The sequence below is a fragment of the Crocuta crocuta genome, unplaced genomic scaffold (assembly GCF_008692635.1).
Source record: "Crocuta crocuta isolate KB4526 unplaced genomic scaffold, BGI_CrCroc_1.0 scaffold156, whole genome shotgun sequence".
Classification (NCBI taxonomy): Eukaryota; Metazoa; Chordata; class Mammalia; order Carnivora; family Hyaenidae; genus Crocuta; species Crocuta crocuta.
The window spans coordinates 1,169,896-1,190,354 of record NW_027531308.1 but is presented as its reverse complement, the minus strand read 5'-3'; the positions used below and the strand labels follow the sequence as shown (position 1 = coordinate 1,190,354).

General features: G+C 41.6%; 1 protein-coding gene across 1 annotated transcript in view; it reads left to right on the top strand.

The window, feature by feature from the left end:
• RYR3 (ryanodine receptor 3) overlaps positions 1-20,459 on the top strand; it is a 373,605-nt gene that overhangs the window by 62,618 nt on the left and 290,528 nt on the right. The window contains exons 4-9 of the mRNA XM_077771636.1: positions 2,089-2,163; positions 4,700-4,778; positions 8,548-8,660; positions 9,542-9,641; positions 13,248-13,341; positions 18,173-18,247. Coding sequence (XP_077627762.1) covers positions 2,089-2,163; positions 4,700-4,778; positions 8,548-8,660; positions 9,542-9,641; positions 13,248-13,341; positions 18,173-18,247 — 536 coding nt within the window. The remainder of the gene's footprint in view (positions 1-2,088; positions 2,164-4,699; positions 4,779-8,547; positions 8,661-9,541; positions 9,642-13,247; positions 13,342-18,172; positions 18,248-20,459) is intronic.

Sequence of the window (20,459 nt, the reverse complement as noted above, 5' to 3'; positions counted from 1 at the left end):
GAATCCTGTCCCCTGGGACTTGTGAGAAGTGCCAGTTCACAGGCTCTACCACAGTCCTGGTAAAGTGAGTGCAGAGGAGCAGGGTCCAGCAGTGGAAAGAGCCACAGCCGTGGCAGAGGGAGGCGTTGAGAGGCAAACCCTGCCGCGTTCTGCACAGTGCTGCCGCGTTCAGTCCCAGTGGGATGCTTGGGCTTCCTCTCTCTGCTTTTCTGTTGGCACCATAGTAAAGACAGTGAGGGCCAGGAGATGTTTCCAACAGTGTCAGAGAAGAGGGGGAGCACAAGCTCTTGAGTGCCACATTTTGTGGTCAGCAATGCTGGGCTCTTTTTAAGATGATTCACTGAGTTGATAGGGACAAAGACGAAGGTATGACCTACAGTTAACATGAGGACATGTCATTTCCTCAGTACAGTTTGAGAGATCGGATTGGTTAGGGAGTTTCCTCCCACACCTGAGCCACTGTGCTGCTATCAATTCACTTAACAATATTGCAAGTGTACGGGGAAAATACCAGACTGCCAAGCTGTGGAAATTATTGGGTACGACTAATTTTAACATCGCTGTTGACGCATTTGTAAATACAGCAACTAAAGTTAGTGCGAATGGTTTTGAGAAATTCGGAAATAGTACAAAGAATGTGTGATTCCTCTACCGTATTAAAGTCTGGGGAGCCCTTAAATATCTTAAATACCTCTGTCGTTGTGAGGAAAGCACAGCCACCTTTATATACACTTATGAGCTTTTTAAAAAACATGATACCCCATCTATCATTTTTCTTTTCTTTAGGCTCCTGGTATGACATGAAAAATTATCTCTCCAACAGAGCGATTCTTTTAATCCAAATTGAGTTGAAATAAAATTACTCTAGACCTTATTATTTCAGACCTGTGCCTTCTCTCCATACCACCGGCTTTCCCCTTCTTTGTTCACTGCTCTGAGGGCAGGGGAGGCAAAGGAGAGGAGCAGACCTCAAACCAGCCCCTGGGGCTGCTCGTGGGTAGGTCTAAATAAAATGTGATGCCTAAGAGGTGTTCTTGGCAAGTAGAAGGAAAATGTTAGAATTTCTCTTGATGGTTTATTTTCATCTCAGGCTTTGGATGCTTGTGCATATTTAGGTACGGGGTCCTATGCTCAAACATTTTTTCCTAAGGGATATGTGCGATCAAAATGACCTGACTGTTTCTGAGGGCAGGGTAACAGGATGGAGAAGAGATTTAAGGAAAAGCTTGAAAAAGTAGATGCCAACAAATTCTAGGATTTCTTTGTACATTTCAGTTTTTCCATATTACCAACTCAGGAATCATGACAATAAATAATAGCTTTGTCTCAGATTATATATTATTCGGTCCAGACAGTGGTGGGTGAATGAGACAGAGGAAGGAAAAAAGAAGCAGACACAGTGGCGTTATGTTGAGTTGTCTCTTCACTTGTGCCCCTCCCGCTGGGAGAGACCACTGAGTGAACAGCCAAAGTGGAGTTACCTGGGGAGACAGAGAAGGTAACCGAGATGGTCCTTCAACTGATGGGTCTATTTCTGCATTGCTGGTTGCCCTTTGAAAGTCCTGGGTGTCAGAGCTGTCTGGAATGGTGAGATCTGGGTAAATAGGACCCATTTAAGTGATTGGGCAGAAGACCACGTGCCTTCAAGGGAAAAGACCGCAGGGCACAGAATACTACCATATGCCTGCCCCCCCAAGCTGCCTTTCTGTCGCTAGGCTATAGTTACATCACATTTGTTTCTCTCTCTCACTCTGAATGCTTCTGAGAAGTTTCAAAGGAAGGTAAGCAGTACCTATCTCATTTACACGCTTCTCTGGTACAACAGCTCGGGTTTCTGCTGATCCTGGGCAGGGGATTTTTCCAAGAAGAGGTGTGGCTTCACACACCTTCTCCCAAGGATGTTGCATGGCTGTGGTCACCAGTCTCCCCCTCGCCCCTAGGCTGGCCACTCGCTTCTAGAATGAATTCCTGGGGAGCTTTGCAATGGGTCTTTCCTTTGTAGTCTGTCTTCCAGAATTCTTGTCCTGCTTTGCTCTAGAGGGGCCGCAAGAGGCCCGTGCTGACATTCTTCCTTGTCCTTCCCCACAGGCAGCACAAGGAGGTGGCCACAGGACCCTGCTATATGGCCATGCGATTCTCCTGCGGCACTCCTTCAGCGGAATGGTAAGCACACCTGGATGTCTGCTTTCACCATTCGAGGAGGAGGAAAAAGATGAAGAGGGGAGGAAGTATAGGAAACCACCAAGTATCTAGATTATGTTAACAGCACAAGTAATTTAGAATGTAAATAATTAGAGCACATTATTGCTTTGCATTTTCTTCATATGACTTACTCGTTTTGCAGTTATGTATTTGCCTAATGTCTGACCACCCTCCTCCCCACTCCAGGGAGAAAGGGACTGTATCTCTTCTTTTTTAAATTTAACTAAACCTAACCGTATCAAGGACAGTGCCCCATACTAGACGCTTAATAAGTATTTGTTCAATTGATCAAGAAATAAACCATGAAATAATTCCTTAAGCATATAAAGATAACCAGCACAGAAGAAAAATCAATCAAATGAGATTTTTATGAAATTTCTACTCTTTGACTAGCTAAAGGAAATGGGATAGTATCCATTGCCTTCAGTCCTGGAATAATTGGAAAGTATTATGTTAATCCAGAGGCTGTAGGAAGATAAAGAGCAAAGCCATCACAGAAAGCTCATTGGGCTGTAATTAATTCGGGGTCTAGAACCAGAACTAACCAAAATGGTGAAAACTCAGTGTAACTTGAGAAAAAGTGTTCAAGTTTTAGGTAAATATAATTAGTAAAATACAGATACTATAGAGCTTTTGCAGGGCGTGTTAAGGAGACTATCGTGATCTTAGTCGAATGTAACACGGACCAGCTCTAATCCTGTTTGCTTCCATCTCTGTATCTCTCATCGTCACTTGGTATCAGTGTAAGGAAGGCTTGTCTTCTTTCTCTGGCCCTGGTGGAAAATGTTACATTAATTCAAGACTTCCATTTTCACATATTGAGGCCTGCAGTATATGCTGTGCAGGTCATCTCAGAGCTTGAACTGTCAGATTGGCAGTGGGAGCTGCAGCTGCCTCTTAAATTATTTATTGAAGCTTTTTTTTTTTCTTCCCTGAGCACTGGTAAGAAGTTGACCTTTTCAGCCTGAACATTCCTCTGTTGTAGTCTTTCATGGCAAAGGACAGAGAACAAAAGTGACCAAATGGAAGGTTATTGGAGCAGGAGATGGGGACATTTAGAGAGTTGGGGAAACTTTGTATCCTGACTATGTCTAGAACTGAGATGAGTTCATGTATCTTTCAGAACCTGGTGCTTATCTGTAGGGTAAATAAAACCTTAATGCCTCTCTTTTCCTACCTGAACAGACTAAACAAAACCTCAAACAGCACACTTCTCATGGCTCTGACAACTTGGGCTAACAGCATGGTAGAGATGTGAAAGATTTTGTGACTTATTATTACATTTATTGTCCCCAATGCCCAGAAAAATTGTGACTCAACCATTAACATAAACTCTCTACTAGCTAATTCTTTTTAGGAGCAGATCTGAGAATGAAGCCTGTGACATATGATTTTGGACAACCAATGATTCTCCATTTTTCTGTTGCAGAAAAATAGAAGTATAACTCAGAAAGCCCATTCCAAGTACTTATCTGCCAACCAGTCTGATTCCAAGTCACTGTGCCTGTCAGTAAAGGAGGCAAAGAACAGGCCATGGCTTTTCTTTTTTCATTATTAAGTTGTTTTTTTTTTTTAATGTTTTATTTATTTCTAGGAGAGAGAGAGAGAGAGAGACAGCGTGAGCAGGGGAGGGTCAGAGAGAGAGGGAGTCACAGACTTGAAACAGGCTCCAGGCTCTGAGCTGGCAGTCAGCACAGAGCCCGACGCGGGGCTCGAACCCACGAACCGCGAGATCATGACCTAAGCAAAAGTCGGATGCTTAACCGACTAAGCCACCCAGGCGCCCTTTTATTAAGTTATTTTAAATATCAATATTAAGTTTTACATGCACATGTATTTTTATAATAAGTGCGGGGAGGGGGACTCATACACATTGAGAAGTTCTGAAATTCATAGAAAGCTTGAAAACCAAAATAAATAGAAGTAGGGGAATCATCATGGCCCCCCTCAGTGTCCAAAGAGAACTTCAGATACCATTTTGGTGTAATTCCTTTCAGCCTAGTTGCCAGGCATTTAAATTGCCGGCACCTGTTAACTGTGCAAATGTGCTGTTTTGCATATCTTCCATGCTATTACATACTCTTGATAAATACTCTTAACGGTAACGTATTCATAAAATGAAGGGTCAAAGTTTATTAACCCTTCCATTAATGTTGGCTGTAGATGTTCCATTTATATTGTCTCCAATTTAAAGTTTCTCAGTATCTTGGAACTAAAGCATATTATCAAATATGTTTGAAATATTAATTTCAAACTTCTATCTGTAGCATATAGTCCTAGAAGTTAAATCACTGGGTCACCAGAGAAGAATATCTTTGAGGTTTTTAAATACACTATTAAAAGTATATTTCAAATTTGTTATATCGTTGAATGTGGTAAACAGGTCCTTTGTACAGTAGCTCAGTATTGAAACTGACAACTGGAAGCCAACTAGTGGTGAGATGCCAAGACCTGATAGAAGAGTAGGACTTCACTAGCATCTGCTCTTGTTTCACAGTATCTAACATGTTTGACCACATCAAGATCCCAGACAGATAAACTTGCCTTTGATGTAGGTCTACGGGAACATGCCACAGGTAAGTCAACGCTCCCAGATCTCCTGCTCACTGGGGTCTCGGGCTAAGGGCCTTTGAGAAGAATACTGAATATGTTCTTCATTTGGAATTCCAAGCCATTCAACCAGTGGGGTCAAGAAATAGGTCTGATAAAATTTAGGGGAATAAGAGAGAATCGTGTGATGGAAACATAGGAACTAAGAATGAAGGACAACATAATGCTTTCACCACAGTCATGTAATTTGGGAAACACTGGCTTTGTTGTGTTTTGTTGTGAGGTCAGTCAAAAGTATTAACAGTCAGGAGGTGGATGCTAAGAAAGGTGGGGACCAGGATGATGCAGGTTCTCCCTGGAAACCAGAAATGAAGAGAGGACCAACATAACTATACCTGGTTAACAGCTATGGTATCAGAGAAGGGTCTGACTTGCTGTGGGTTATTCCATAGACTAATGGAGTAGTGGGAGAGAAGTTGAAAGGAGGCACATTTCACCCCAGTGAAGAAAACCACTTTGCAATATCTGCAATTATCCAGCAACATAACAGCTGGCCCTGACGTATAGGGGATTCTGTGTGGCTTGGAGATATTCATAGGTAATCTGACCATCCATCAAGGGCAATGTATATGGAATTTCTCCTCCACTTACAGGTTGGGCTATGTATCAATCAGGATTCTTGGTTGCAAATGACAGAAATTAATTCAGATTAAACCCAAACTGAATGAGAATTTGCTGGAAGAAGGTTGAATAGAACCTGCTCTAAAACAGAAGCCCCAGGCCTGGAAAAAGGATAGGAACAAAGGCCAGAGAAGAGAAAGCATTCTATGTCACACTGCAGGAAGAGTCTAATTTGAATACGGTCTTTAATATCATGGCAGGAAGTTCCATTGTTAGGTAGCCAAAGGACAAAAGTTTCTGTTGTTGTTCCAGTATTGTGTCAGTTCCTAAGGGAATGATCTAGATTGTCTGATTTTACAGATGATCTAGAAAAAGAACTCTGCCATCTCTGCATTATGCTCAGGGGTGTCTGAGAATTCCTGAGGAGAAGCCCTGCCTCTCCACTTCTTCTCATTTGTGTACAAAGTGGAAGAGTAGGCCCCATTCTGTTTTTCCCCTTAAAATGAGATCATATTTGCATTTGATTTGAGGTTGCTTTGTTTCCAGCTAAAGTGTTATTCTTAAAATACAATTTCCTCTAAGGTGTTGTCAACCTTTGCTGACAGTTACAAAATGAATGAAATGCCACACTCACTGATTGTTAAGTGGGCCACTAAATATAAACCAGCTGTCAGTCTTGGAGATTGTAATTGGAAAAGTCCTATACATTCATTCTATTGACATTAGTCAATAATGACTTAAGACTTTTGAGAGAATTGTTTGCTTTATTTTCTGTGACCCAGTCACTCATTCGTTTCAAAGTGTCCTATAGAACTGAAACTTTCCCCTAATCGGATTTAATCATATTAGCTATTGTATCAGTGTCCTCTTCTAGAAACATCCACCATCATCCAGGAAATTTCCTTTGCCTCTCTTCTAGATTCCATGTTTCGTGGATCTCATGTTTTTCTCCCTCGTTGGTTTACCACGTCACTTTGGTGGAGTCCATTATCCAGTAGCTTTTACAGAAAAGATCCATGGGAGGTAAATCATCGTCTAAAAAGTTTAAATCAAGTTTCACAAGTAATGCATAGTATTCTACATTGAAAATAAATCTTTTCCTCTGCATCTTGAAGGCTTTCTTCATTTTCTTCTAACTTATGGCCTGGCTATTGAGATATCTACATTCAGATTCCCAATCTTTTGTGTATTACCTGTTTACATTTCCTGAGAGCTACTTAGATCTTCTCTTTTGCTCTTCTGTCTAAAATTCCACAGTGATGTGTATGGGCATAAATCCTTTTTGTTCCAAGTCTCACAAGAATGGACCCTGGTATGGGTCTCTTTCCATTGTGGTAGGGACTTTGTGGGCCTTTTCAATCTAAATGCTTGCCTTCCAGCTTTGAGTAATGTTTAATACTATTTCTTCATTAATTCCTCATTTTGTTTTCTCTGTTCATGCTTTCTGCAAATCCACTAGATCGGTTTTCTGAGCATCTCTTTACTCCTATTTCTAATCTGTTTCTTCTCATTCTTTTGGGGAGATTTTTTTCTTTCTTCTTCTTCTTCTTCCTCTTCCTCTTCCTCTTCTTCTTCATGCTTATTTGTCATTGAGAGACAGAGAGAGACAGACCACAATCATGGGAGGGGCAGAGAGAGGGAGAGTGACAGAATCCGAAGCAAGCTCCAGGCTCGGAGCTGTCGGCACCAAGCCCAATGTGGGGCTTGAACTCACGAACCACGAGATCATGACCTGAGCCGAAGTTGGATGCTCAACCGACTGAGCTACCCAGGCGCCCCTTGGGAGATTTTTTTTTCAACTGTATCCTATAACTGTCTTGTTTCTTTCTCTCTCTTTCAGGATCCAGGAGTTTTCCTCCCAAGAGATCATTCATGGACACTTTCCTTGCTGTTTCATGAATGAAGCTTTCTCTTACCTGAGATGATTAATTATATGACTTTTAAAAGTTTTCTTTGGCTCTCCATAATCTTTGTTTCCTACAGTCCCTTTCCCCAGGGTTTGTTTTGTTCTTCTAATTCATGTTAGTGACTTGGCTCAGATGTCAGGTGATCCTTGGTCTCCCTTCATGGTTAGATCAAGGCTGACCGGAAACCCTGATTGTGTGGCTGTGGCTTGCCATCTGTTAATCCTCACTTTTGGGTAATCTGGCAAGGACTAGGCATTTCCCTGGAGATGCGCAGACACTAGTGTGTTTTATCTTGGGTGGTGTGGCTTCCTGGAAGAGGAATCCTTGAATTTGAGGTGAGGAGGAAACTTAACATTGTGGCTGGTGTATGAGGAATAGAGGCCAAGGGAAAGGAGCTGAGGCTTTACTAATCAGGGTATAACATGTTAATGATTCCCTATTTTTAGCAATAGTTTTTACTTTCTTGTTTGACAGTGCTTGATATTACAAAACCAGAACTTTGATGGTTGGTCATTCTGTGGATTTATTTCTTCATCTTCTGTAGGGGAGAAGAGGATGGGTCATTTGGTTATGCAGGGTAGAGAGGAGGAGGCCAGGAGTTAACAGTTTCTTTATAGCTTTTAGCCCATTCTCTTGTTTTCAAGCCCATATTCTGCTGGTACTTTCACAAGTAACTTACCTCCCATCCCAGAGACTTCTGGGAAATCCAAAGCAAGGATGACTTTATTTGTTGAGATCAACTTCTCCCTTTTCTTAATTTCTTGAAGACTTGGGTGTTAGCTTCTCTTCACTGAAAGCATCTATCTGCTTTATTTTTTCCAAATTCTCTTCTTTGCTATCAACTTCTCACCAGCTGTCTGAGTCTTTGTAGATTTGGGCCTTTTGAAAATCTCTAATGTTTTTAGTACAATTGCTTATGTTTTAGTAGAATTTCATGGAGAGTGTGGCACAAATAAAAGTGTGTAAGTAGTCAGTAGACCCACGAAGATTTGTAAGTACCTATGATGAAAACATTTTTCTACATCTATTAAAAATATTGAAAGGCTCTGGCTTCCAATACTCTCTCCAAAACTCTGTCCCAAAACTCACGAAAGTGATAGACATAGTCTAGCAGATATGGGGCTGAATAGAAATTGAGGTCTGGGGTTTGTTTATGTGTACACATAGGTGCTTGATGGATTGTTCTCAGGAGAAAGGAGAATGAGGGACAGACTTAGGGACTCTGGTTTCCATGAAGCAATGACTAACTCAATGAGCATTTATGTAGGAGAAGCCTGTTGGTGGACCATACATCCTGCTTCCAAACAGAGATCCGAGGGAGAGAAAGTTCGAATTGGTGATGACCTCATCCTCGTCAGTGTGTCCTCTGAAAGATACCTTGTAAGTACCTCCTACCAGGCATCTTTTCATTTCTAGAATATTTTCCTTTAAGAACTAATGGCCAAGGCAAAATGAGCCACAATAGGTTGGGTAGGATAAGAAACTTTTCCACAGTATATTGGAGAGATGTTGAATTCTCTCCCTTGTCACGTTGTCATGGGGCCCTGAATTTAACTGTTAGTTATCCTTTCAGATGAGAGTATTGTGCCCAGCAAACTCTGCCACAATGCCCCGGGCACGTTCTAAGAAAAACCAACGTGAGCTACTATTACTCTGAATTTCTCATGTGGTTTAGTTCTTGTCCAGTGAACCAGCTGAAAAGAACAGGGTCTAGGAAAATAAGCTTATGTTGGAGAAATGGAGAATTTAAAATGCTCTTGGCGAATGGGATGTCACAGTGGTTGAAAGATGCTGGTGAGATTTTGCACCTGGGGATGAGTGTTAGGCATCGCTGACATCAAGCCCTCAGTGTCTGAATATCAGAGAAGTGTCAGAGGTTTGTAAGCTTCTTGGCACCCATCCTGCCAGCAGATTTTACTTGGCCTGGAACAAATGCCAGAGTAATTGTTCCCATTTGTGAATTCTCTTCTCCCAGCACGAATAGACATTTTATGACTTCCTTTTGAATCAGGGATCCAGCTGAGGGATGAAGTCAGCACTTGTTTGCTACCTCTATAGCTGAAAACCTCCTCTTCCCTGAAGGAAGTGTCCCCCTTTGAAGCATGCTCCTGGATTGAGTGCAGCAGTCTCCCACAGGCTATGCACAAAGAGCCTGATGACAGTGAGATTCTTGAATTCAGTCCTTGGAATTCTAGGTGAGCTCCTTCTCCCAGGATGAGCCCAGTTATTTAAAGGATGTCTCATTTCTGTTTCTGCTATAGCATCTCTCCGTTTCCAATGGGAACATACAAGTGGATGCCTCTTTTATGCAAACACTCTGGAACGTACATCCTACGTGCTCAGGAAGTAGCATTGAAGAAGGTGTGCTTTTTTTTTTTTTTTTTTTTTTAACATTTATTCACCTTTGAGAGACAGAGCACTATGGGAGGAGGGGCCGAGAGAAAGGGAGACACAGAATCTGAAGCAGGCTCCAGGCTCTGAGCTGTCAGCACAGAGCCTGACACAGGGCTCAAGCCCATGAACCATGTAATCATGACCTGAGCTGAAGTCTGCTGCTTACCCGACTGAGCCACCCAGGTGCCCCAAGGTGTGCTTTTTTAAAGTGCATTCAGTCATCAACCTTCCAGTCTGTCTTGAGCTGTATATATTGACATTTTCTGCTGTTTCCCAGCTCCTACCTACTGCCTTGCTACACAGCTAGCATTATTTTAGTCCACCTGAATGTCTTTCTCTGATGTGGGTATGGATGATTTTCTGTCCCAGTTTCTGATTACATGGGCTTTCCTGACAACATCTTTTAATCTTTAGAGCCCACTCTTCTTTTAGTATGTATGCATGCAGGGTTTGGATATGTACTTTCCTTCTCCCGCTGACTTTTCCTTTTCATTTATAATTACTCGTTATAAGTATATAGGCCCCAGCTACTGCAGTCTTAGAAGAGATTTTTTGCCAAGGAGGTGATACTGTTACTCTTTCTTCCCAGCGCATCTCTCCAGGCAGGTGGAAGGACTTTCTCTATAATAAAAGTGTGTTTGGCCATTTGTTTTTACTTGTGTTTATGGAGGGCCATTTCACAAAAACAAAATGCTCTCAGTGTTTTATTTTTCCCTTGGAAGTAAGATCACCAAAGTTTGTTCAACATATCCTATTTCTTGGAACCAGGCAAAGTCAATGCACCTTTTACGTTATAGAATAAATATACTGGCCTTACCTTACCCATGGATAATACTGCAGCTGAGCAGAATAATCAAATGCCAGTGACCCTATAGGTTATCATATTATATTCTAGCACCTTACAGCAAGATCAGAATTTTAAAGAAATATTCATACCACAGCTTTAACCCAAATTTTAATCTTGAGGCAAGTGTTTTCAAGCTGGGAATTCTCTTGTATGAAACGATGTTTGAAAACAGAGGGAAAATTAAGGATGTCAAGGCACTGCTCCAGTTTTAGAAGGCTCACATTGTAGCCAAACAGTCAGGAAATGATGGATTATTAACTCTTTCAGCAACTCGTGAAAGGCTTTAAAAAGACAGGCTATACTTCGCCCTCTCCTTTTACACTGAAACTAACTCACCACCCTGAGTCTGTTGTTATTCCCTTTCTATCAGGAATCAAGAGGCTCTGGGGTTCAGTCTTCGTCAAGGAAGAGTGTTGGCTGAATCTTCTCCATGTTAATTTTTCGTTTTCACTGTAGGAATAAAAATATTTCCCAGTCGCAACAGACAACTTGTGGAGATTAATTAAGGAATGTTTGCAAATCATGTCAGAAAGGTTCTTATCGAAGTTTTGAGTGCTCTTCTAATTTAGCCTGGATGGCTCGTCACCTGAGTCGTCTGGCCCTACAGAAAATGCCCTCTCAGCATCCCCTGGTGAGAAGCCCACTCCAGCCCTGAGAGCATAAGTGATCCTCCTCATGACCCTTCTTTCCTGAATATTGCCTGATATATTTCAATTAGGAAGAGCCACAGTGCACCGGCCCTTGGCAGTTTTCTCTGTGTGAATAGAGTATTGATTGGAGGAGGCTGAGGACTGCAAATGATGGAGCCAAATGGGGCATGGCCTCACCACCATGAGATGACAGAGAGTTTAATCAAGAGCATGATCATGGAAGATTTTAATTTTTCTAAATAAATTGGCTGTTAAGATTTCCCGTACAGTATACATGAATTATTTCAATGTAAAAAAAGGTTCTACAAGTGAAACTCTTAGTACAGTAAGGTAGAGGAAAATTGGGAAGGGATTTGTGAATATTCAAAGAAAGTTCAAGAAGAACTTGCCTCTCCTGGTTAAAACAAGAAACTATGGAATATTGCTCTGTCCCTGTACAAGATGCACTGATAAACAGCTCTTTCTCCTCTGGCATGATTTCTCATTCTTTGTGTTAATTCAAACCCAGAATACTTTGGTAGCCTCTAGTAAGATCTAGCTGTGTGATTTTTTTTTTTTTAAGTCCCAATGCAGACATGGAGCATGTTAAGTCCATATGTCTCCTGAGATCAGACTAACCTAGAGAATTTTTTTTACACAAAGTGATAACAGATTGCCAAATTCTGTTTTTGTCATACAAGGTAAACCTCAGACTGGAGTCCTGCTCCTAGTCTGTTCCTTGAATTAAGGCACAGAACTTATTTGAAGACTAATGGGTCATCATGTCCTTGAGGCTCATTGTTTCCCATACATCTTGGAACTCCATGGCTATTGAAATTGCTTATGCTGAAAGCTAAGTGCTTATTGGTAATGGCCCATCCACTGTGGGATACTGGAATGTCATTTTGCCCTCCTTCGTGCTGTAAGATGGGCCTCCAGGTTTAATCTGTGTCTGTCAAATTCATTCGAAAGCCAGCTTCCCCTAAGGCAGCTCTTAATAACAGTTTGCTGCCCTCCTTCCCAGCATCCTCTTTATTCCCCATGACTGCAGTTTGATTGGGATTTGGCCACAAAACAGACACCTCAAGATTGTAAGAGTTTATCCAGGAATTTTGTGTTGGGTGGATTTTCCTAAGCAACTGGAAAATCCTTCCCTTCCTAATACTAGCAACATAATTTTCCTTATGATGATCTCAATCAACACTTTTCACCCTACATTTTGATGTTGGACATTTGGATGAGCACATCTCTGAAATTCTATTTAACTTTCAATGTTAGAATTGTTTTAACTTTCTTGGGGTGCCTGGGTGGCTCGGTTAAGCCTGCAACTCTCTTGATTTTGGCTTGGGTCATCGTCCCAGGGTTGCGGGACTGACCCCCACATGGGGCTCTGTGCTGAATATGGAGCCTACTTGGGGGTCGGTCTCTCTCTCTCTCTCTCTCTCTCTCCCTCCCTTCCTCCTTCCCCTTTTCTCACATGTTTGCTCGCTCTCTCTGTCTCTAAATTAATAAAATAAAATAAAATAAAAAATAAAATAAAATAAAATATAATAAGAATTGTTTTGACTTTGTCTTTTCTCCCTGAGGCCAGAATTCATGAAATCTGCCATTTTCCAAATGCTTCCTTCTTGGTGTTTTCCATAACTGACTCCACCCTGCATGAATTTACTCTTTTTTTTTTTTTTTGAAGTTAATGGAATTTTTATTAGTATTTCAATTCTTGTTTTAGTTTTTTTTATTAATAGTTTATTGTCAAATTAGTTTCCACATAACACTCAGTGCTCATCCCCACAAGTGTCCTCCTCCATGCCCATCCCCCCCTCCCCCCACATCCATCAGTCCTCAGTTTTTGTCAGCATTCAAGAGTCTCTCATGGTTTGCTTCTCTCCCTTTCCCCCACCATTTCCGCCCTTCTTCTCCCCCTTGTTCCTCCGTCAAGTTCCTCCTAATCCTCCTATACGTGCAAACATATGATATTTGTCCTTCTCTGTTATGCTGAGCGAAATAAGTCAGGCAGAGAATTTACTCTTTTTTAAACCTGGTGTTCTCATTATTAAATTTCCCATCAATTCATAGTAGAATATAATTCTCTCACAGGATACCTACTTGGTGGGCATGTCGTACGTCTCTTCCATGGTCATGATGAGTGTTTGACGATACCATCTACAGACCAGAATGACTCCCAGCACAGGTAAGCCGATAGCATCAGCCTTCTCCTAGCTGTCTCCAGTCTCAGGTGACTCAGGATCAAACTAATCCACAGATGGATTCTGTAAGCGTTGGTCAATGGACATCAACTGTACCCAGCCATGGGATGCAGTTTGTAACATAGGAATGGCAGCGCCCTGGAGCTCAAGCACAGGGTTACCTGGGCACACATGCTGCTGCTTAGGTAAGCAGTTCTGTCAGGCTTTCCAGTACCTTCATTTTCCTTGAGTGCTTCTCTGAGGAGTTTCTCACAGCAATCATTGTCGATTGAAGCACCCACCAATTGTTCTAGTGAGTTTGCGCACTTAAGGAAGTCATTCACCAGGCTCTTCAAAGGCAGATCATCTCTCTTTTTTCCCCTCTCATGTGCTAAGTAATTTAAATGGAGTTTGGTGATTCATTTTCCTTATTACCAAATAAGATTAGAGAAACCAAATACCAATAACCAACAGGCACTCGATTCAGCAGGGACGGTGCCAAGGCATGCATTTAGAGGAGACTACGGAGGGTGATGCTGTCTGTGGTCCTCTGCTTAACTCCTCAACAAATGCTTTTCAAAAATTCAAAACCAGGAGGTAGAAGATGCTAATCCAGGTCTTAAATTCATGCTGAAGTGTCCTTTGTAAGCCTGTTGATCATCAAAGGAAGAGCATGAAAAGCTTGGCCCCTGTAACTATAGATATGTGATAAATATTTCTTAAAAAATTGGATCTGAATTGGGTAGAATTTGTGACAGCAGTGGGTGTGATCTCCCAGTGGTAATAAAATCTTGGTTTTTGTGTAATTCCTGTGGGAACCTTGTTAACCGCATTTCTTTTACTTCGTTTGACACGTGGGATCATGTCCTCACAACTAAGAGACCCTCTAGGTTAGGCTCTTGCCAACGGTCACATACCGGCTACTTTCAGATGTCAGCTCAGAAGCCAGGCTGCTGACACTCCCACCATGCCTTGTTCCTGATCTGATGAACCAAAAAGACCTTCAGGAGCAGAGCAATGTGCTCGAACATGTTAATGTGTGTCTTAGATACCATGCATCGGCAGTATGTATCCCTATTGTGCTGAATCTCTTCCTACTTGCTCTGTCCTCTGAATATCTCTCCATGGATGGGAACCAGATGTGACCCAGAACACTATCTAGGATGCATAAAATACAGACCTATGGCAAGTGCCTAATTAATTCACTCACTTTCTCTCTGGCACTGGTCCATTTAACTGACAGTTATCTCTGAGGTAGGTCGTTAAGCTGACCTAATTTCCTTAGAATTAAGGATTCCCTACCCTAAACAATGTCATATGATCCTCTGCAACTGTGATTTTCATTTTCTTTTTTTAAATGGTAAAATGATGCAATAGCCTAGGACCTGTCTCTTTAATATCTTACTCTGCAGTAAAGAAGATTTGCAGGTAGATAAAGACCTGAAGTTTTATGAGTTTTGCTGTTAGCTACCACTGAGATGGAACACATCTGAACTCACTAGTTCTTTCTTCATATTCCAGTCCTTCTTGAAAGGGCAGGAATTTGGGAAAAAATGAAATGATAACCTTGTGCATGACCCTTGACCCCACCCCCACCACACCCCCGTCATTAAATTTGAACCAAATTAGAAGCAGCCTGGGCAGAAACTCTGCTTGGAGAAGCTCACCATTTGGTGGGCATTCCTGTCAAGTATTTCAACAAGAGCCTGACACAAAGGAAAGACTGTACAAATATTTGAAAGGAGGTGCTGGGGAGAGTGAAAGAGATGGAGAGGAATTTCCCAAATGGGCATCCTGAAGCAGGCATGCATCCCATCACTGANGGGGACTTTACAGATAAAAATAAAAAGCCTTATCCCTTTCCTTTAAAGGAAGCAGGAAGGGGTTGAGACTTTGTAAGGCAGCATGAAGGGGTGAGTAAGCAGGTTGTTCTACAACCTGAGTTTCTTTATCAGCGGGTCTCAATCAAAAGAGGATGCAGCCTCTTCATTGTCTCTTGTAGTCAGGAAACTCCTCAAAACTGGCCAGTTTGGCCAGGAATAGTGAAATCTGGGAGACAACAAAGGAATAGGGAATCAAGAGCACACTCGCACAAAAAGACACCAGCAGCCATTAAGGCATGCAGACGATTCCAGAGTGAGGGGGCTGACTTGCCAGAGGAAGTCATTTCTATTCCTTCTAACGCCTGAAAGCACCAAGCCGGGTAGAGTAACAATCTAGCATTCTGAGCTCTGGTCTTTTGCTGTGCCTCTGGCTTGTCAAGCTCCCTGGGGTAAGTCACTTAACCTATTGAAGCCAAGGCTAAGCTGTCAGCCAAGCTTTCAAAGCACCTCGCTCACCACCCACTCTACACCTCTCCTTGGGTAATTGTCTTAGAAAATGGGAACAGGTTGTTTCAACCTCTGCAACCTCATCAGATTAAATGCAGCAGGAGGCCCTCAAGTTTCCCAGGTGGGAGAGACTAATCTTCCAGAATCCTTCAGATGTCAAAGGGAAAGAATTCTCTAAACCTGTGACCTGGGGTGAGCTGCTCTACCCTCTTCACCTGAGAGACACTTTCAGTCCTGAATGGGGAGATGCAGGAGTGAAAACCTCAGCAAGTGTGCATGACTAGGAGGTCAGTGCAATGCCATTACCGTTCTAGGCCTGGCATGGAGACACCTGGGCAGTTAGAGCTCTCAGGTCACACAAGATTTCTTTCTTAATATTTACTGTGTGTTTCCTGGTTCCATGTACATTTGGACAAGGTTTAGAATGTGTTCTATAATCCCACCACCCAGAGGTAATGTCATGTTCCGTTGTTTCTGCGCCATGTAATGTGTTTTTCTATATATGATATAAACATCTGTATTTTTAAAAAAAATTTTTTTAAGTTTATTTAGAGACAGAACACAAGTGGGGGAGCAACAGAAAGAGAGGAACAGAATCCCAAGCCGGTTTCGTGCTTTCAGTGCAGAGCCCAATGTAGGGCTCGAACTCAGACTGTGAGGTCATGACCTGAACCAAAATAAGAATTGGATGCTTAGCCGACTGGGCCACCCAGGCACCCCTATAAACATCTGTATTTAAGCAAAATTTGGATGGGGGTGCCTGGGTGGCTTAGTCAGTTAAGTGTTAGACTTCAGCTCAGGTCATGATCTCATAGTTCGTGAGTTCAAGCCCTATGTTGGGCTCTGTGCTGACAGCTCAGAGCCTGGAGCCTGCTACAGATTCTGTGTCTCCCTCTCTCTCTGCCCCTTCCCTGATCACTCTCTGTCTCTCTCTGTCTCAAATATAAATGTAAAAAAATTAAAACAAATTTTTTAATAAATTTACAGTGCACATTTTTCTGTACATCTGTGAACATATCTGTGCCTGCTCTTTACTTTAAAAAACACATTACCTTCTCACAAGCATCCTGTGACTTAAGTCCTTAATTAGGCTCATTTTATAGATAACAAAGCTCAGTACAGAGCTGTGAAGGGACTTGACAAGGTCATACACCTAAGAGTCAGACAGAGGTTTGCCCAGCTCCCAGGCCGCTATTTTTCAACCAGCTCATAATTACGTTACTTATTCAGGTAAAAAATAATAATTACCCATTTTCTCCTCACCTCTATTGATTACCTGTTGTCTCAAAATCTAGATCAAGATCCTCGGGGGGCTTGAGTGATTCAGTTGTAGTGTAGACAAATCTGTGGTGGAGGTAGGATTTTAAATTTGTGCAATTAAATGCAGTTAAGTGAAAGGCCTTGATCTAAGGTCACAAGAGTCTCAAAAAGAGCCTGGATTCAGTGTACCTGGTAATCTGGGACCACTCTTCATGAGACATACTCTTCAATAAGGATAGTTCACTTTTATGGGCAGGCTGGTCCTATTGTATGGACTGAAAAATAAGAGTTTACTAATCATCAGATAAGCATCGGGCAAACCCAAATCAAGGGACATTTTACAGAATACCTGACCACTGCTCCTCAACATTGTCAAAGTCATGGAAGATATGAAGACACTAAGAACAGGCCAGAGGAGAGAAGGGAGACAGGACAGCTGTATGCATTCTGGTATTCCTGGATGGGATCCTGGAACAGGAAAGTAAATATTAATGGAAGAACTGCTGAAATCCAAGTCAAGGCTTAAATTTAGCTACTGATGGCATATCAGTGTTGGTTTGTCATCTTTACAAATGTGGCAGGTACATTTATGTATAGTAGAGATAACATTAGGGGACAGTGAGTGAAACTGGGTACCTCCTTGTACTATCTTTGCAACTTTTTGTAAACTTAAAATTACTCCAAAATAAACACTTTATTTAAAAAATACGTTAAAAGATTATCTTTAATCCAGGAAAGGAGACAACAGAACAGTGATAAAATGATGGACACTATAGCAGTTGAGCATAAAGCTTTGTTCTGGACTTGCTAGAATAATTGAAATGAATTCATACTGTACTGTCTGTGTTTTAAAAGTACAAATACATTTTTTAAAAGATGTGAAATGGCATCAAAGAGCCTAACCTAAGAGAACTGGATCATTTAGTATCTTCTCGGATGGCATGGGATTAGGCTGTTTTGACAGTGTGCAAATGGAGACGATCCTTTTCATCATACCCCTGATGGTACGTGAGTGTCCATTATCTGTATGTGGTGAGCAGTTCCCTCCTCTTTAGCACCTTTTTTCCCTCCTAAGAGATTGAGACTGGGAAATTGTGTTTCTCTTTGACTCAGGCTTTTGGTGTTGGTGACTCCATGAGGGCTTAGAAAAACAGCGGGGTTTGAACAGTCTCTGCAGGGAGCTGTTCCCTCCCCAGTGCTGATCAGTGTCACATTCAGGGGAGCTAATCTCCAACTCTGCTCACAGGAGGATATTCTATGAAGCTGGGGGAGCTGGGACTCGAGCCAGATCTCTGTGGAGAGTGGAACCCCTTCGGATAAGGTAATGGAGGGTCCGGGTGGTAATCTTTTCAAGATTATTTTCTTTTCCTATACCGTTCACTTTCTTAAATATTTCAGTTGTTCCACATCACCTGGCAAGCTCTCAAAAGTTCCTTGGCCCAGAGCTAAGTTGTGAAATTTTCCTGACTTTATTTTCAACCAACAGTCTCTCTCTCTCTCTCTCTCTCTCTCTCAAGCCAGAGGACTCTGCCGCCCTGAACCCAGCCTCCAGGTCCTGCTGCCCTTGCAGCGACCGAGTTATAAGATGTGCTCGTACATCTCTGCTGAAAGCCATCAAAGTACTTCTCCCATTTGTTTTCTTAAACAGATTCTCTGAAACCCAGCTAGTGTTTCTCTTCTCAGTAGTTTTGTTGGATGCCGTGGAACGTTAGCTTTAAATGACAGAACTAGTGGTTGTGATGGCAGGAGAGAGAGAAGACTAAAGCATCACTGCACATGTAGCTGTGAGGGAAACCGTATTTACCTGACTTGTCAGAAACAATTTTGTGCCTGGCATGTAAGGAACAGGAGGCTGAGACTTGAGCTGTGTGCCTGAGTAGAAATGTGTGGTCTCCAAACGTCAAGCTACAAAGCGGCATCCAGTAAGCTCTGGACTGTAATTTTGCTAAGAGATTGCAAGTCAGGCTAGAGATAAACTGCTTGGGATAACAGAGGAGGAAAAGGTGTTTGGTTTTCCTTCTCACCCTTTCCTGCTGGCTCTCAGCTCAGTGTCTCCCCAAACAGATGTTCATCATGAAAGTCTCTCTCTTGTGAGGGTATATGCCCCCAAGGTGGTCTTTAAGATAATCCCATAGAGATCAGAAGAAAATATTAGAACTTACCCACACAGGTAACATTTAAATTTTTTACTGAGAAGCTCTTGAGAAGTTTCTGGTTTAAAGAATACCGGTTTTAAGGAGCACCCACTTGTTAGCTGGCTTGGGGCATTTGTATTCTCTCCCAGCCCTGTTTAAATGTTTGCAATAACATACTGATGTTCTTGCGATATTAAGCCTCGGTTCTTGCTTAATGGACTCTTTAAAAGTTTCTGAATAGGTATGTATATATAGTTCCAGTTAAGGTAGTTTATTTTCCCAGAGGCCTAACCATGAGATTTTATTCTAACTTAAAAGATAATGAGCTTCAGTTATTCAGTGGATAAGTTGTCCCCTAATACTTACCGTGATTTTAGTTGAATGCCAATATTTTGATGTAGCACCATTGAAAAGATGGTCTCTCTTATCTCAGTCATCTTAATCTTTATTTTTTTCCAAGAATATATCCCCTTCTAACACAAATACAAATGTGCGCATGCACACGCCCTTCTTTATTCTCTGCCTCTTCCTGGCAAGGGTAAGCTGCACACATATTTTTACTATTTCTTTTAAAGATAGGATTTTTTTTTGCGGTAGTAGAATGTTGAGATAGCACATTAGAGATGACTTTGCTTTCCCAGAAATGAGCTTCCCTTATAAGGTATTCTGTGTGTGTGTGTGTGTGTGTGTGTGTGTGTGTGTGTTTATATCCAGAAACTTCAGCGTAGTGAAGGAAAAGTTGGAGGCTTCAGACTTCCAGTTACAATAAATCATTGTCTTGTCCAGAATCATCTTCATTATTGGTGTTCTTTTTCCCCCCTTTTCTTATTTTATTTTTATTAAAGTATAATCACCATACAGCGTTGTATTAGTTTCAGGTGTACAATATGATTCAACAATTTTATACATTACTCCATGCTCATTAAGATAAGTATATGCTTAATCCCCTTGATCTATTTTACCCGTCCCCACACTCATTTCCTTTCTAGGAACCACTGGTTTCTTCCGGATTTAAGAGTCTATTTTTTGTCTACTTTTTGTTGTTCATTTGTTTCATAAATGTCACATATGAGTGGAATCATAAGGTGTTTGTCTTTCTCTGACTTACTTAACTTAGCATTATACCCTCTGGATCCATCCATGTTGTTGCATATGACAATACCTCATTCTTTTATTTTTTTTTTAAATTTATTTTTTTAATTTTTATTATTTATTTTATTTTTTTTTTTTTTACAAATAGTTTATTGTCAACTTGGTTTCCATATAACACCCAGTGCTCATCCCCAAAAGTGCCCTCCTCCATGCCCATCCCCCCACTCCCCTCCACACCCATCAGTCCTCAGTTTGTTCTCAGCATTCAAGAGTCTCTCATGGTTTGCCTCTCTCCCTCTCCCCCCA